Raw genomic sequence first — 19,158 nt, 5'->3', positions numbered from 1 at the left:
GGTTAATTGTTAATTTAGTAGCAGTTAGTATGGCGAATGCAGGACCCCACCTGGGTCACAGGAGATTATTTTGATAATGCCTTCACTTGAGTGATTAATCCGTCCCCTCAAATTATTTGATATTTTCCTTTAAATAGTCTAACTTGTGCCTTCACATTTTTAGCCTTAGCTCTCAAATTAAAGATGCAATCATTACGTTTTCCGAGAGACCAAATGTCTGTCGCTCAGCCAAGAGGCAACCCCTGCTTGACTAGGGTAGATAGCCATATTGATCTCATGAGCTTCAGGTACTACTTATCAACTGGCAGGTGTCCTACCAGACACCAGGATGTAAATGTCTCAGTGGAAGAGCAGAGAGACAACCTCCAACCACTGCACATGCACTAGTTACAGGGCATAGCAGTGGCGGCCATTGTGTAGTTCCACAGAAAGCCCATATTTTTTTTCCCATAGAGATTTCCGAAAATATATATTAATAATTTCAGGCCTGGAACCAAGCCATCCAGGCTCCTGGTCTGAAGCATGATCAGAAAACATTTGATTCGGTGTCAATATATAGGCCTATATATCATATATTTAATAAATACCCTTTTTTTTTGCGGTATTATTATTTTTTTGAAACAGAATCAAAGGTTTTATGGTCATGATTTACCAGGAGCCTGGATGACTGGTTCTATGAACAACAGGCCGTTGCTATGGACGTGGAGTGCACACCTCAATGAATCAATCAATCAATCAATATGTAGCGCTTGGTATTTTGACGTATTCAACATAGCAGCCATCAGTGGTGTAAAGTAACTAAGTACATTTACTCAAGTACTGTACTTAAGTACAATGTGAGGTATTCTTTCATTTACTGGAGTATTTCCAATTTATAATACTTTTACTTCTACTCCACTACATCTCAGAGGCAAATATTATACTTTTACTCCACTACAATTATTTGAAAACTTTAGTTACTAGTTACTTTGCAGACATAAATGATTACATTATAAAACATGCATTAACCACTTTAGCCCTATTGTATACATAGGCTATTTGAAAATGGCAGATCTACAAGCTCACAACGTGTCGCATCGCGACGCGTTGTGAGCTTGTAGATCGGCTATTTTCAAACATTTTAGTACTTTTACTTTTGGTACTTTAAGTACATGTTGATACCAATACTTTTGTACTTTTACTCAAGTACATTTTTTATTACGGACTTTTACTTGTATTTCTGTATTGCAGTATTGATACTTTTACTTACGTAAAATATCGGAGTACTTTTCCACCACTGGCAGCCATGCTGAATATTTACTCATAGGCGATCACCAATTATTAATTTGAGGGCACCGATTATAAACTAATTAAAGGCCATGAATTAATTAATTTGAGGGAACAACTCACGATGTGACCGAAATGAATAATAATTGGAGGGAACATTATCGACATATCCTCCTCTGACCCCTGGGGGGCGCTGTACATTAAGTAGTCGAGCACTATCCATCCGCTGCTAATATTGTGAGATTAATGTCACTATAATGTCGCCACTGACATTATACTGTCCCTTCAGGCGTTCACATTAGTGACTCAAATTATGTCACCAAGACTAAAACAGAACGTCTTCCCTGAGGCCTTGAAAAAAAAAGTGCCATTACTTTTACATTAATATCAGCAGCAGCAGCTGCAGGGTCTTTGGGCATCAGCTATAAGCATACTGCTACTGTTGTAAGGCCACTGTGCATGCCTTCAGAATCAATCATAATGTCAGATTATTCCAGGCTGTGTTGGCCATTTAGCCATTAGCCATTAGCCATTAGCCATTAGCCATTAGCCATTAGCCATTAGCCATTAGCCATTAGCCATTAGCAATGTCATGTTTTTTTCGGCTCTGGCCCAAATGCGGCCTCAAGCCTCGATACTGCCGGGCCTACACGTTAGTTTGTTAAATGTTTCAAACCAACTTTTTTCCCCCTAACAAGAGTCTAGGGAGGTATTTGCTCCACAGACAAGACGACCCCCCCAACCCGTTCCTCCCATCTCTCGACTCATTAGCGCATGCCATTGTTCTTTGGGCAGAAATGCAGCAAAAATAGCAGGTCTACTGGCTTGCAGTAGATCGGCTATTTTTCTGGCAGAGCTATTTGGCGTTGAGGCAAAACAATACTAGGGGATCTACTCTGGAGCCCTGTGGGACCCCGTCCCGGGTCAACTTGAGAAAGTTGCAGAGGGACGCTATACATTCTCTCTAAAAAGAGCTAAAGAATGTTATGGCAGAGTGGAAAAGGGGAGAAATCAATGATGTGTGGTATCAGGTGCCTATATAAATGCAAACATCTTGATGCTTAATGTATGATGGTCTACCTTGTTGGGGCATAAGACATGGTAATATCCTGTGATGTAATAATAACACGGTCATAACACAGGCCCGGGCTCAATTCGTTTGACATTCAAAGTGCAACTTCCGACCTCAATTGACTCTGTCGAAGAAGAAGAATTGACACTTTCTTAATTCTTGATTTTTTTTTTCAAATTCACTTTGTTGATGAACCGAATTGGACCCAGCTCTCAATGCATTGTCATTAAAAAAACATTGATTTCATAGTATCACAACAATAACATCAAATAACAGTAAGAACATGGTAGAAGCAGATAAAGTGGATGTTTTGTGTCCAAAGCACCTTCATGTATTATGATAGTCATAAATTATCATAAAACATACATTAACCACTTTAGCCCTATTTTATACATACAGTAGGCTATTTGAAAATAGCAGATCTACAAGCTCACAACGTGTCGCGACGCGTTGTGAGCTTGTAGATCTGCTATTTTCAAACATTTTAGTACTTTTACTTTTGGTACTTTAAGTACCTGTTGAAAAATGGTTATTAGAATATAATATAAATGACATATGCTTTGACACAACTCCATGTGCAGTAGCTGGTTCTACCATGTGAAAGCATAGTCAGTGCATAAATGTGATAACACAACAGTCTCATTAATACCAAAACCAGTTCAGTGACAAATCATAACCAACTGTGAAGTGATCAAAATGCAGTATAGTTGCTGTGCTGTTATATAGATAATCTTTACAGAGAGACACGCAAATAGACACAGAGAGAGAGAGAGAGAGAGAGAGAGAGAGAGAGAGAGCGAGAGAGAGAGAGAGAGGACAGAACAGAACACATAAATGGACAGGAAGACACAGCAGTCGGGACAGACAGACAGACAGACAGACAGACAGACAGGGAGGGAGAGAGACATGGACAGACAGACAAACAGATAGACATGCACAGACAGACAGATAAGACACGGACAGGCAGGCATCAGTCAAGTTAGCTGAAAGACAGAACAAAACGGTGAGAGACAAACTCAAAGACAGGCACAGCAACACACATACACGTGCGTGCACACACACACACGCACACGCACACACGCACACACACCCGCACACACACACACACACACGCTGTGCATGTGAAAATAGCATGTATCGAAAAGCTCAGAACGCGTCACATCGGCTGTTTTCACCAGTTTGGGTCCTGGGGAGACTATTCTGGGGAGAAATGTCAAGTTTTGAGTTTCAAGCTAAAGGAACCACAGCTTTTGTTCTATTTGTCTGTATGTGTTTCACTTGACTGTTTGTTTGTTTGTTTGTTTCTCTCATTTTAAATTGAACTCAAAACTGAAAAAAATTGAACTCAAAACTCGTTATTTACCAATAAAGTTACTATTAAAATTGTCGCTGTAATTAAGTACTACAGCTACCATCTAATGCAATTGCTATTTTACAAGTCGTGCTGAGTGAAAAACACTTAAGGCTTAAGACTCGCCAGCATATTTAACTCCTGGGTGGGCGTTCTTCTGTTAATTAAGGGCGCTATGCAGATTTCTGCTATTTTGCACTGTTACTTAACAAGACTCACCGCATAGCGCTAAGACGTGGTCGGGACCATGTCTTAAGTGCTAAAATAAATGTTTGGTTGTAGGGACACCGCCAGTTTAACTCGGCCATAATCGGCCAATTCTCAAGATTGTTATAATTCAAAGTTTGCAATAATCTCCAAAGTGTCTATGTTAATTCGGTGTATCAACCATTATTTTATTATCCCTCTATCAAAGGCTATGAAACGAAAAGCAAGTGTCGGGATGCGGGCGGGCGCACAGAGTGCATGCATGCATATGACAGGCATCCGAGAGCCCTATTCGGAAGTTTAACTAAGCCATATTCGACCAATTCTCAAGCGATTGTTATAATTCAAAGTTCTCTATAATCTGTGAAGTGTTCATGTTAATTTGGTTTATGATTTTATTATCCCTCTATCAAATGTTTAAGGGTAGAAAGGAAGTGTCGGGTGGCGGCGGGTGCACATTACACACGTATGCCATTAATATAGGCAACTGAGAACGTGAATATTTCTTGGTTCGTCGACAGATATCACAGATGTGTTTTGGACATGAGACAGTCACATAATTAGACAGAGGCGACAGTGATTATGGCGGCCATGCATGCACTTGGACATCTCTCCTTTCAATGTTTTGTTCCGTTTTGATCTCACCACTTAACGCACGAAAAATTGCGTTGCGTCTTGTGCTGATTAAAGGGAATGGCAGCCGATACTCTGATTGGTTTGATTAAATTAACGCTCGAACCACACCCCTGACTAATTCAGGGCCGTTTTAGCCTTACACACACACAAACGCACGCACGCACACACACACACACACACACACACACACACGCACACACACACACACACACACACACACACACACACACACACACACACACACGTGAGGCGCACGCAGCAGTGCGAGTTAGAGCCACAATCTTCGATTTGACATAACCAATTGCATTAGGCTTCTCCACATTGACGCGTTTTAGTGATCCGTATTCATGATCGAATGATTGTTTTGTAAACAACGATATTTACGGTGAAAAGGATTGTGTCTCACACTCAAAACATTCACAGATACATAAAAACCCATCTAACTATGACTCCCCTGAGTCAGAACTCCTCTGAAATCTTCAAGAGTCAGTTCACCCAACAACATCATTTCTATATATCTCACTTATGTTTCCATTCCCTTGGGCCTGTTGGATTAAAAGCCATGTCTCTCCTAAATCCTAAATTTAAGTTTTTTTGAGAATTGAATAAATGCCAAATCAAATCTATAGTTTCAGCCCCATACTCTAGACTCGAAAAGACATGCTTCCCCTTCTATCGCAGTGGTTCTCAAAGTGGGGTCCGGGGACCCCCATGTAGGGGTATTTGAGGGGGGGTTCCAGGGGGTCCCCGAGCAACATTGGTTAATATAGCGTCTAAATCAGTTGAATCACTTCAATAAATCGTCCGTTAAAAAATAGCCGATCTGCAAGCTCACAGTGCGTCGCGATGCGACGCACTGTGAGCTTGTAGATCTGCTATTTAACAAAATAACAATTTGGAATTCAGATGGTTGGTCCGCAGCCAAATACGTATTAATTCGGGGGTCCTTGAAATGAGAAACCACCGCTCTATAAAACCCGCCCAGCGGAGACCGAGAGCAAGTCTTCCATTTCAGCCAATCAACACTCTTCGGAAGGGGTGAGCTGCTTCTTGAAGTGCAAACCGTAAAAAATATAAATAAAAACTCCCCTAAACAAACCCGTAGTCATGGCGACCACCGCTAACTTTGGTTGAGCAGAGGTGGTACCCATGGTTAACATTGATATACAAACCCGGCGCGATGCAGAGGTCATCAGGGTAGGTGGATAACTATAACAACGAGTTTGGTAGCCGCCATGCCCCATCCGCCACCCTCACATACGACACCACCACACCGCCACTCTGACACCTACTGGTGACCAGCGGTTACTACACCCCTACTGGCCACACTGCCCCATAGCAGCCTTCGGCTACTTGTGTTAGTCCTCATGCCCATTGAGCAAGGCTTGAAATTAGCATTAGCCGCCGGCCCAAAATTGCTGGTAAAAAAATGATGTACCGGCAACCCTGTCGCCAAATGATGGCAAATTCCCAGCAACCTGGCACATTGTTAGGATAGGCAGCGTAGTCTTTTAAAAACTGATTAATTAATGATTGATTACCATTAATTACCATGTAATCACCTGGCCAGTGGAATGTCTGCATTCTTCTTGCCACTACGGCTAGCTGACTAAATAGTTAGTTTCACGCCTCGACTTCTGAGCATCCAAACGTGATTGGTTTTTCGTTTTCGTTTTCCGTCATTGTATGTTCAACAGCTTTTTTTTTTGTTTGTTTGTTTTGTACATTTTATAGCACGAGGACTAAACTTTTAGATTCGTTTTTCTCCAATTAGAAAAAGCTTATTTTTCTTTCGCTTGAGCACTAAACTTTTATGTACATTTTGTATTTTTTTTCGCCAATCAGATTACAAAACTTTTAGAATGTATTTTTTCAAAAGCTAGCGTTTTTTTTGGTCGGTTACGGCCGGCGAATGCAGCCACAGGCATAGACGGTACATTTACGCTAGGCGGTATGCTAGTCAGTGTGAATGGGGCACGGCTTTGCAAAGGTTTTTGTTTCGGCAGCATTGTTATACTGATCCACCCACCTTAATGTGGATCCTTTGGGCGTGGCGATGCCGTAGCCCTTGGAGTCCAGGTTGCCGCCCACTTTCATGGTGTCGCAGGGCTTCCGCTGCTCGATGTACTCGTTCATGGTGGACTCCAGCAGGTAGGCGTACTTGCCCTTGGACTTGCGCACGCGCAGCACGCCCTCCGCCGTCTTCTTCACGAACGGGGACGGCTCGGCCGACTTCATGTACTGCCACATCTTGTCGAACAGGGCGATCTTGGAACGCTGGAACCGCGTGAAGCACGTGGAGAGGTATAAGGGAGAGCAGTGGTGGAAAGTAACTAAGTACATTTACTTAAGTACTGTAATTAAGTACAATTTTGAGGTATTTGTACTTTACTTGAGTATTTCCAATTTCCAATACTTTTACTTCTACTCCACTACATCTCAGAGGCAAATATTGTACTTTTACTCCACTACAATTATTCGAAAACTTTAGTTACTAGTTACTTTTCAGATATAAACTATGATATAATGAAACATACATTAACCACTTTAAACCTATTTTAAACCTAGACTATTTGAAAATAGCCGATCTACAAGCTCACAACGCGTCGCATCGCGACGCGTTGTGAGCTTGTAGATCGGCTATTTTCAAATATTTAGTACTTTTACTTTTGGTACTTTAAGTACATTTGGATGCCAATACTTTTGTACTTTTACTCAAGTGACTTTTCAATTCTGGACTTTTACTTGTACCAGAGTATTTTTATATTGCAGTATTGGTACTTTTACTTAAGTAAAGAATTTGAGTACTTTTTCCACCACTGGTGTAAAGTAACTAAGTACAGTTTTGAGGATTTTTCACTTTACTGGAGTATTTCCCATTTTCAATACTTTTAGTTCTACTCCACTACATCTCAGAGGCAAATATTATACTTTTTACTCCACTACAATTATTTGAAAACTTGAGTTAGTTACTTTGTAGATTTATTACAACACATACACTAGCCACTTCAGCCCTATACATTTTGGCCATTTGAAAATAGCAGATTTACAAGCTCACAATGCGTCGCATCGCGACATTACATTTTGACATTTAACACATTCCATGCCAGAGTTTAATCTCATAATGTACTCACCAGTGCCAGCGTTTTATTGTTGTTTTTTTGTTTTTTTCATGTCGCCACAGACCTCGCTAAATAAGTTAAAAGTGCGCGTTCATTTGGTTCTAAACACACAGCGGATCCGTGAGAAACGGCCAGCGAAAACAGTTTCCAAATCCGTGCCGCCATCTTGAAGATACAGCCGATCAACGCTAAACAGTGATCAGCGAGGAGAAAAACAACAACCGAGAAAATCGAGTTTTAAACAGGATCCCAGACAGGAAGCGGATACGATCGAAAAAAACGGAACCCGAATAATTCTGTTTCCGACCGGAAACCGGAAACGGAAATGGATCAAAAAAATTCGGAAAGTGCACCTGGGGCAGTTTCAATGGGAATCGGCGGTTCGCGTAGATCTACGCGACTGGCACGCTGCGGCTTTAAATAGGTTCGCGTAGATCTACGCGACTGGCATTCAATGTGTTAATGTCACTATGAATTGAGTACAAAGGACCCCAATGGAAACAAGCCAATAGTCTTTTTTCGTTTGTTTTAATCCTATTTAGTTGACCTTGTATTTGAACTGTACTTTCATGTGCTTTTTTTCTGCAAACTTCTAAATAAAGTCTTTAAAGGGACTACACCATGAATCTTATTTTTTTGTGTGTTTTTGGTCTCCCCTTCACAGCATATCTGGGGTTTTATGTAAATTGGTCTCAAAACAGACCAAACTGATTTGCCCCCGAAAGTGACGTCACTAGCGGTACAATCCCTCCCGTTTTTCAGTTCCAACATAGAAAAAAAATATTTATATATATATATATTTATTTTCAAAAACATTTTTTTTTACTTTTTCCACTCAGAACCAGGAGATAACATGCATACAAACTGGCTCAATAGCGCCACGTGCAAATCAGGACAATGTGGTATTGCAGGTGAAAGTGCTTTATAAGCCAGAGAGAAGTTAGTTGGAATGAGTATATCTGAGGCTTGATTTAGGCTCAATTCATGGTGTAGATCCTTTAATCAATCAATCAATCAATCAATCACGCATTCTTACCCTGAAGAACTCCTTGGTGGACCCAGAGTCCAGTGTTCCGTACGCGATCTCGGTCTGCTTGGCCAGGTCCTCGGCGCTCTCTATGGGCGACACCATCCTCTCCACGGTGAGGAAGGCTGCCAGGTTGGCGGTGTAGGAGGAGATGATGATGAGCGTGAAGAACCACCACACGCCTCCCACTATACGCCCTGACAGAGACCTGGAGAGACACCGTGGTGGAAAAAAAAGTACTCAGGTGTTTTAGGTCAAATTAACATCGACATCAGTTGAAACATTTTAATCCTATATACAACGGCTATAGAGCACCGAAGTCCTGACGTCACTCGTTCATCCCCAGGTTTGCGGAAGTAATTTCTCTATGGAGAATAACATTGGGTCATCTTAGAATCGTCTCATATAAGAATTGTGGTCCAAAAATAAACACCGCGTGTCGGCGTTATTGTCAGGGAGGAGGTTCTGTATAGTTTATGATAGTCAGTTTCTGGCGAAAATGTAACTAATTTGGCGGAAGTAACATTAGCGTTTTCTCACCGTCAGTTGATGCTTCATATCCATAAGAGTCAACCCGCCGGGGTCATTTGTTTATTTTTGGAACACAGTTCTTATTTGACGCGATATTAAATACGTCTATGGGATTCAGAACGGGGGTGGAAAACTGCGAACCAGGTAGACAAACAAAGGATGTGTAAATGACGTCAGACTTCGGCGGTCTATTTTCAAAACATCTTGAAAACATTGGAGTGTTGAAACATTTTAACAACACAAATCTTGTCTAGGGGTCCCTGGCACAAAGTATGTGGTCCGTGGCCAAATACATTAAATTAATTAAAATTAAAGGTATCATGACATTCATTTTCACTTTTTTTATTTTCAATGTTTTATTTGGGGTTTTATGACCTCAATTACACCCAAAAAACCTGAACTTAGAACATTCAGTGGATTTTCTGTGGTCTGGGGTTTTCTGAATAATTAGGCTGAAAAGTAATCTGAGCTTGGCCCTTCGACAGTGAGGTCACAGTCGATTAATCCCGCCCACTCTCCTCCTCGCCCCTCCCCTCCCCTATCCTTTCCTTTGGGGGGGGGCGGAGCAGAGGCGATGATTGACAGGCAAAATCCCTCACCAGCGACACCCGCAGGCAAAGATTTCTTTTTTCATTGCAGTTGAAAAGGCTTTAGAAATGTGAGAGAAAAACACCTGCCATTGATCACTGGAATGGAATTTTCACTTAAAACTTTTTGTACACTTTTGAAGGACCAGGACAAAGACTTTGAATGTGGTGCAAAAGTGAATGCCATTAAACCTTTAATGTGAGGGTTCCTTGACAGAAGCTAGAGAGCCACCGATGTAGACAAACCCATAGATACATTGACAGCTCAATCAGCGTTGTCATGCCAACCTTGGTGAGATGTCACAGCCCTGTCTCATGAAGGCGCCCAATGAGAACCACAGAGAGTTGAAGATCCCAAACTCATTGGTGGATTCTGTCGTCAACGGCAACGCCCCGTCCTCCGGCTCTTCCAGCTGCCACTCGTACGGGCTGAACCGGGACACCTGGGAACAACACGTTTTGTTAACTCTTTGACTGCCAGAGTATTTTCATAAAGTACTCCCCCAGTGCCTGCGATTTTCGTGTTTTTTTGTTTTGTTATTTAATTTTCATATAGTTTGTGTAGCTGCGGTTTTGAACACATACGATGGTTCCACCACTAGAGAGCAGCAAATAGACACTTTCATCAGCTCGCTGACTCGCTGCCCCCCCCCCAAACAGGCCCAAACAGTGAAATACGTCAAACCGGATGTGACGTGTTCACAGATTCTCCGATTGGAAAAATGTACGATGTGATACACGACGGCGATGACTGTTCGTCACCCAGACTATAGATTATAGAAGTGGAGCTCTCCGTTCGTTTTTTATACCGTGTGAAAAAACGTGTGTTTCCCTATTCTGGCCGAAAATGACCAGGGGAAAAAATTAAAACCGGAAACGGAATCTGCGTCATAAAACCGGATGCAAGTGTGGGTGAAGTAAGTGGAACTTGAATCTTAGAGTGAAACATTGCAGAATAGCGCGATCAGAGATTAAACAATGAACGCGCGTCCAATGCGCCTAACGCGTCGACGGCCAACTGGACAAACTAGCAATTGACGCGTTATCGAGTCAACCGCAGTCAAAGAGTTAAAGAGCTGGTGCCATGGTTTTGCACTTTTTCTGTTTTTCATGTGTCTATGAGGTTGATAGAACTTCATTAAGGCCCCCTGGTGGTGTTTTTATGGTGTTTTATGTCTTCTCTGACTATTTTGAGTTTCTACCTGGAGGCTGACACCTTGAGGGTCAAATGTGCCAATAGAAAAACAGCCCTTTAGTGACATAGTAAAAATATACCCTCCCCCTCATTATCATAACACAACAGGTGTGGGCATGAGCAGGAGGAGAGACTAGGACAGGTGGGTGGTGCTAAGGTGGTGGAGGAGGTGCTAAGGTGAGAACCAGGTATACTTAATGAACTGGAGGCGTGTCCACATAAAAACATAATTTTAACAATTTCTGTATACTTTTTTGAAAATAATCTTCCTCCTAGTATAACCATAATACCTGATGATTATGTTTTAGGGGGAGAAAAATCACTGAAAATCACGGCAGCCCGTCTTTAATGTTTTTATTTTAGTAAAAGTAACAATACCACAATATAAAAATACTCTGTTACAAGTGAAAACCCTATATTCAAAATGTGACTTAAAGGTACAAAAGTACTGGCATCAAAATGCTTAGTGATTTTTCAAAATGTTTCAAACTTTATTTTCAAAAATAGCAGATCTACAAGCTCACAACTTGTCGCATCACGGCATGTTGTGAGCTTGTACATGGCACATTTTCAAATAGGCATAGTAAGGCTTATTATGTTGCAATAATACATCTGTAAAGTAATTGTAGTGCAGTAAAACCCATTGCAATATTTGCCTCTGAGATGCAATGGAGTAGAGGTATAAAGAAAGGGAAAATATTCATATTAAAGTAAACTGAAAGCACCTCAAAATGGCACTTACTGTAGGTACAATAGTTGAGTGAATGCAGCACAGAGAATGTGGTTCATTTGCATGATTGACCCATTCAATCCGGAAACGCATCTGTGTCATTTTAGATTTCTTTGGCTATTCAAAAATAGCAGATCTACAAGCTCATAGCACGGCACTGAGCTTGTAGATCTGCTGTTTTTGAAAAATCGTGAAAATTTGTGCAAAGCTTTGAATAAATAGGTTTTTTAAAGCGAACATTTTTAACTCAAATCATTGCTTCTGGGGGGTCCCTGGAACAACATATTTTGAGATGGGGGTCCGCGACTAAATACATATCATTTTTTTTTTTTTTTCACTGTTAGGATTTAGAAGACATTTGTAGAATCCCCCTGAAGCAAAGGTTTGAGTTACAAATGTTCGCTTACAATTTTTTAAAATGTATATTCAAAGAAATTTCACGATTTTTCAAACAAAAATAGCAGATCTACAAGCTCATAGCGCGGCACTCGGTGCCGCACTATGAGCTTGTAGATCTGCTATTTTTGAATAGCCAAAGTGTAAAATAATTATTAAAGTGGTTACACAGATGCGTTCCCGGTTTTAATGGGTCAAGTACAGTACTCGAGTAAATGTACTTTATTACTCTACCAACGTTGATTAGTAAAGGCTCAGCTCTGCTCACCAGAAAGAGGACGACACTGACTCCTATGTAGGCGAACACGATGCACATCCAGATCTCGTAGGCCAGCGGGTCCAGGAAGGAGAACACGCCCGGCTTGGACTTCTGGGGCTTCTTGATCATGATGGAGATTCCCAGAGACATGAAGGGCTTGGAGAAATCGATCACCTCCTCGCGCACCAGCGTGATGGTCAACGGGGCCACGGCTATGTCCGCTTTCTGATAGAGAGACAGGGAGAGAGAGATCAGAGATCAGAGACACACACTTCCCACCAGTGGTGGAAAGTAACTAAGTACATTTAGTTAAGTACTGTACTTAAGTACAATTTTGAGGTATTTGTACTTTACTTGAGTATTTCCAATTTCCAATACTTTTCCTTCTACTCCACTACATCTCAGAGGCAAATATTGTACTTTTACTCAACTACATTTACTTGAAAACTTTAGTTACTAGTTACTTTTCAGATATAAACTATGATATAATAAAACATACATTAACCACTTTAGCCCTATTTTATACACAGGCTATTTGAAAATAGCCGATCTACAAGCTCACAACGCGTCGCATCGCGACGCGTTGTGAGCTTGTAGATCTGCTATTTTCAAATATTTTGTACTTTTACTTTTGGTACTTTAAGTACATTTTTATGCCAATACTTTTGTACTTTTACTTAAGTAAATGTTTTATTCTGGACTTTTACTTGTAACAGAGTATTTTTATATTGCAGTATTGGTACTTTTACTTAAGTAAAGAATTTTAGTACTCTTTCCACCACTGCTTCCCACAGATTACAATCACTCCAAGGAGAGTTTGAAAACATGACCAGTGGTCGAAAAAAGTACTAATTGTTTTTTTACTTAAGTAAAAGTATCAATACTGCAATATAGAAATACTATAGTTACAGGTAAAAGTCTGGAATTCAAAGTAAAAGTACAAAAGTATTTTAAATACATACATATAAAATGTACTTAAATAACCAGAAGTAAAAAGTACTCATTATGCAGAATGACCCATTTCAAGTTCTCAAATGTATAACAAATCTTCTGAGAATAGCAGATCTACAAACTACATGTATATCTCTGCTGTCGGGCAGAAACCGGCAAACTCCAAAATGTACATTTTTCAGGAAATGAAAAAACTAAATATATGTTTTTCAGAAAATGAAGACAAATCTTATATTTTGAAAACAAAGCAATACTGCTTCATCAAAGTTGGTATTGTGACCGGCAGCGGTTCCGGTAGGAGACACAAAGAGTCTCCTTTGTGTCTCCTACCGGCACCGCTGCCTACCGGTCCGTTGGTCATCAAATTATTGGCTTAGGAATGCGACAAAAACAAACAAAAAAATCCATGAATTCAAGTCTCCATGGGGTGACTAATCATTTTTTGAGTGAACTATCCCTTTACCAAGACTGGCAACGCATCTGTGTCAGTTTTTAGATGTCTTTGGCTATTCAAAAATAGCAGATCTTACGAGCGTGTATATTTTTTTGATTTTTTCTTTTCGAAAAATCATGAAAATTTGTGCAAATCTGTTTTTTTCAAGTGAACATTTTAAATTCAAATCGTTGCTTCTGGGGGGTCCCTGGAACAAAATTTTTTGAGATGGGGGTCGGCAGGGACAAATACATATAATTTCGGGGGTCCTTGACGTGAAAAAGGTTGAGAACCACTGATATTAGCGACATACGTTTTTTCAGAAAACTGATAGGATTTAGAAGACATTTGTAGAATCCCCCCAGAAGCAAAGATTTGAGTTACAAATGTTTGCTTTAAAAAACATATACATTCAATGATTCAAACAAATTCTCACCAATTTTCAAAAAAAATAGCAGATCTGCAAGCTCGTAACGCGGCACTCGGTGCCACGCTATGAGTTTGTAGATCTGCTATTTTTGAATAGCCAAAATAATCAAAAAATGACACATAGATGCGATTCCGGGTCTAAATAGGTTAACACAGATATCCAGTGTGTCTCACCCCGTACACCAGCTCTCCGACCATGCCGTTCCAGATCTTGGTCTCTGCGTCTCTCGCACCGTACTTCCCGTCTCCCACAATCCTCAGCTGGTAGCGTATCCCACAATGCTTTGCGATCTCCGCAGCCAGGTCGACACAGTAGCCTTGTAGTGGGATTAAACACATACATACATACACACACACGCGCACACGCACGCACGCACGCACGCACGCACGCACGCACGCACGCACGCACGCACGCACGCACGCACGCACGCACGCACGCACGCACGCACGCACGCACGCACGCACGCACGCACACACACACACACACACACACACACACACACACACACACACACACACACACACACACACACACACACACACACACACAAAGAGTAAGCAACAGTAGTGTGTGTAATAAAACACGTACAAACACAGGCTAATAATAACAGCTTAAATATAGGGTTAACTAAAATAAAAACAAAACAGCATTACAGATTAACTCTTTGACTGCCAGAGTATTTTCATAAAGTACTCCCCCAGTGCCAGCAATTTTCGTGTTTTTTTATTTTTATATTTTGAATTTTTCTCATGAAAATAATTTAAGGACACATAATGTAAAGACCCAGCACAAATCCGCCACTAGAGCGCAGCACATGACAGCTTTGATCATGTCGTTGGGTCTCTCTCACCCTTCTTCATAGATTAGACAAGGAAAAACATGAAAACGGATGTGACGTCCCCCCCATTGTTTTGATCGGCGAAAATTACGTTGTGATATACGACGGCGATGACTGATCGTCACCCAGACCATAGATTATAGAAGAGAAACTGTCCGTTTGTCCGTCATACCGTGTGAAAGACCGTTTATTTACCTATTTTGGACGAAAATGACTGGGGAAAAGAATCAAAAACCGGAAACGGAATCCAGGTCATGAAACCGGATGCAGATGTCCGTGAAGTAAGTGGAACTCGAGAATAACATTGAATATTAAGCAGCATAGCGCAATCAGAGATTAAACAATGAACGCGCGTCCAGCGCGTCGAGCGCGTCGACGGCCAACTGGACAAAGTAGCACTTGACGCGTTATCGCGTCGTCCGCAGTCAAAGAGTTAAAGAGATATTTTACTTTCAAAACATTTTTGGGTCGTTTTATCATCTACTCAGGCTTTAGTGAGCCCCCCCAGACAGTTTTTAAGTTGCTTGATTCAGTATTTAGATTTGTTATATACATTTTTATCAGACACGCCCCCTTTCCTATACAAACCCATTGTAACTTCAAACTCCAGTTGTAACACGTTCATCAGAAACACCCGTCCTTGTTTCTGGTGACTCATCCTGCCCTCCTTATATACATGTTTTTTCGATTACTTTTTTCATTAATTGTATTAATTTATTTTTATTGTATTTATTTTCTAGAAAAAATATTTTAAAAAAATGAAAAAAGTAATTGAAAAAACACGGTCTCCTCACGTAGCCTATTAGAAGGACAGTATCAGTCACCAGAACCAAGGATGAGTGTTTCTGATGAATCTAACACGGTTAAAATGAAGTTTGAGGTTACAATGGGTTTGTGTAGGAAGGGGGCGTGTCTGATAAAATGAATATCAAATATCTAAATACTGAATCAAGCAACTTAAAAACTGTCCGGGGGGCTCAAAAAAGCCTGAGTAGACGATGAAATGACCCACATTTCTTTTTAAAAAGAAATATCCCTTTGATATACAGTAACATGCATAATGCAAGAGGCTGCTCTAGTGTTGAAGAAAACAAACAGTCAAGTCTACCATTTACACATTTAGCATGGAGAAATAAGTATTGCATTATATAACACAATATTTATCACACATATCACCATAGTTGGTCAGTGTCATAATTGTACACTGCATGCAAAATGATTGATGTTATCAGCATGCACCCAGATACCAATACACGCACGCGCGCACACACACACACACACACACACACACACACACACACACACACACACACACACACACACACACACACACACACACACACACACACACACACACACACACACACAAACACACACATATGCTGTACAAACCTTCATATCGGTCATTGTCCTGAAACAGCTCTGCATTCTTCTTCAACATCACGTAGGGAGCTTCCTACACACACACACACACACACACACACACACGCGCACACACACACACACACACACACACACACACACACACACACACACACACACACACACACACACACACACACACACGCAAACGCAACACAAACACACACGCACACACACACACACACACACACACACACACACACACACACACACACACACACACACACACACACACACACACACACACATTGATTGGCAAGAAAAACTAAAGCATGCATACTTCCAGTAGGCCAAGGAAGAACTTCGATCTACTCCTTTCGTTTCTTCAAGTTGGCCTCATGGTGACGCCATAACAGGCAACTTCACGTTTTGGTGTTGTATATATATTTTTTTGGAGCACAACACTACAAACACAATCCACACACACACCTGCCTGCGAAGAATCCTCTATATCCGCTGGTCTAACACCTTCAGCAACCAGGGCCGGATTTGCACTATGTGGTGCCCCAGGGCGACCTCAAGTTGAGGTGCCCCCCGCGCCGAAATCGTGCACTCGTGCGAAAATTTGGCGGATTTTGTTACGTTTCTTTTCGGTTTTTGGTTACTTTATTTCGGTTTTAGGGTTAGGGTTATGTTAAGGTTATGTTATTTAATTCTTATTAAAAAAAAAAGAAAAAAAAAATTGGGGTGCCCCCTTTGGCTGGTGCCCCAGGGCACTCGCCCCCAACAGCCTATGGGTAATCCGGCCCTGCCAGCAACAAAGAACTGTGGCAACCTACCAATCAAAACAAACTATGGAGACTAAGGCTAAGGAGACTAAGGAGACTACTACTAAGGCTTTGGGTGATGGATAGGCCATACTCTCCGTAAACCAACCTCGAACACCACAAGACAGTCCCTCAAGTGGAACCCCCCCCCTTGGGAAAAGAAAGAGAGGATGGGCGCGAAACAGCTGGCGCCGAGACTTGGAGGCAGATGCCAAGAAAATGGCCCACACCTGGGGACAGCTGGAGAGGTTGTCTCAGGACTGAGATGCTGTAGGAAAACCACTCATTGACGGCCTAAGCCCCAGAAGTAATAGGCGTAAGTAAATAAGTAAGACACGTTTTCGTCTATAACTCCTTAGGTCATACAACCACACTACAGTTTTCCCCCTGGATTCCTTTGATCATGGTGCAACTCACCATATAGGCCACGCCCATTTCCACCGGACTAGATCTTCAGCAATTTAACATTTTCGTCAAAACACAGACAGGAACCCCACATTGGAATTGCATGTTGAGGGGCCTCAATAGAACTCACCTCCACAACCATTTTTACGCCGTGGTGGAAAAAGTACTCAAATTGTTTACGTAAGTAAATATCAATACCGCAATGTAGAAATACTCTGTTACAAGTAAAAGTCTGGAATTCAAAATTTACTTGAGTGAAAGTACGAAAAAGATCTACAAGCTCATAGTGCCGCGCTATTTTTGAATAGCCAAAAAAAATCTAAATATGACACAGATGTGTTCCCGGTCTTAATGGGTTAAATGCGGAAGTGTTGCTATCCCAGGTTTGACCACGAAGGCAGCTTCACTGTTCTACCGTGGTTCTGGGGGGCTGGGCGTCGGCTAGTCTGCACTCTGGCATGGCTCACGTATAAACACACAGAACAACAATGGTTGACTGGTACCAGTATAGTGGTGACGATGACGGTTTTGTTCTCCATTCCATTGGTGTCGTTGGGGTAGATGTCCATCTTGGTGACCACCATCTTGTCCACCTCGTTCCAGTAGCCAATCTGAGAGAAACACACACGCGCACACGCACGCACGCACGCACGCACGCACGCACGCACGCACGCACGCACGCACGCACGCACGCACGCACGCACGCACGCACACACACACACACACACACACACACACACAGAGAGGGAGAAGCTTTATGTACTGCAAAAACGTTGTAATAAAGGATATATTTATTTATGGGAATTGTGCAGTGATGTAAAAAGTACTCAAATGTTTTACCTAAGTAAAAGTATCAATATTGCAATGTAAATGTTACAAGTAAAAGTCCCGAATTCAAAATGTCCTAGTAAAAGTACAAAAGTATTGGTATCAAAATGTACGTAAAGCACCAAAAAGGTGCTAAAAAAGGTACTAAAATGTTTGAAAATAGCAGATCTACAAGCTCCCAACGCGTCGCGATGCGACACGTTGTGAGCTTGTAGATCTGCTATTTTCAAATAGCCGAGGTATAAAATAGGGCTGAAATGGTTAATGTATGTTTAATAATGTAATAATTTATATCTGAAAAGTAACTAGAGTTTTCAAATAATTGTAGTGGAGTAGAAATAAAAGTATAGACATTTGGAAATACTGTAGTAAAGTAAAAGTACCTAAAACTTGTACTTAAGTACAGCACTTGAGTAAATGTACTTAGTTACTAAACTTACACCACTGGAATTGTGTAATTGTATGTTTGTAATGCTTGTAGACTGTGCGTATCACTTACCTTCACAGGTCCATTGGTCTTCAGTTCCATGATGTTAACAGAGTAGTTGACTCTTTTGCCGTACTGATCAAACTGAATAACCCCTGTTAAACCATCCACACGCACCTAGACGCACGCACACACACACACACACACACACACACACACACACACACACACACACACACACACACACACACACACACACACACACACACACACACACA

The 19,158-nt window shown here is 41.3% G+C and overlaps 1 protein-coding gene across 3 annotated transcripts in view; it reads right to left on the bottom strand.

The window, feature by feature from the left end:
* The window catches only part of LOC308075956 (glutamate receptor 2-like), a gene marked incomplete at its 3' end in the record, with an annotated part of 161,533 nt that overhangs the window by 26,571 nt on the left and 115,804 nt on the right, over positions 1-19,158 (bottom strand). For all 3 annotated transcript variants that reach the window (XM_080416001.1, XM_080416002.1, XM_080416003.1), the window contains exons 9-16: positions 18,953-19,057; positions 18,129-18,236; positions 16,424-16,487; positions 14,367-14,509; positions 12,389-12,604; positions 10,088-10,242; positions 8,691-8,889; positions 6,562-6,809 (exon numbers count right to left, since the gene is read on the bottom strand). In XM_080416001.1, coding sequence (XP_080272127.1) covers positions 6,562-6,809; positions 8,691-8,889; positions 10,088-10,242; positions 12,389-12,604; positions 14,367-14,509; positions 16,424-16,487; positions 18,129-18,236; positions 18,953-19,057 — 1,238 coding nt within the window. The remainder of the gene's footprint in view (positions 1-6,561; positions 6,810-8,690; positions 8,890-10,087; positions 10,243-12,388; positions 12,605-14,366; positions 14,510-16,423; positions 16,488-18,128; positions 18,237-18,952; positions 19,058-19,158) is intronic.

Source organism: Gymnoscopelus braueri (assembly GCF_963280865.1).
Source record: "Gymnoscopelus braueri genome assembly, chromosome: 2".
Taxonomy (NCBI): Eukaryota; Metazoa; Chordata; class Actinopteri; order Myctophiformes; family Myctophidae; genus Gymnoscopelus; species Gymnoscopelus braueri.
Note: the sequence above shows the minus strand (reverse complement) of the source record. Positions and strands in the feature narration are given on the sequence as shown.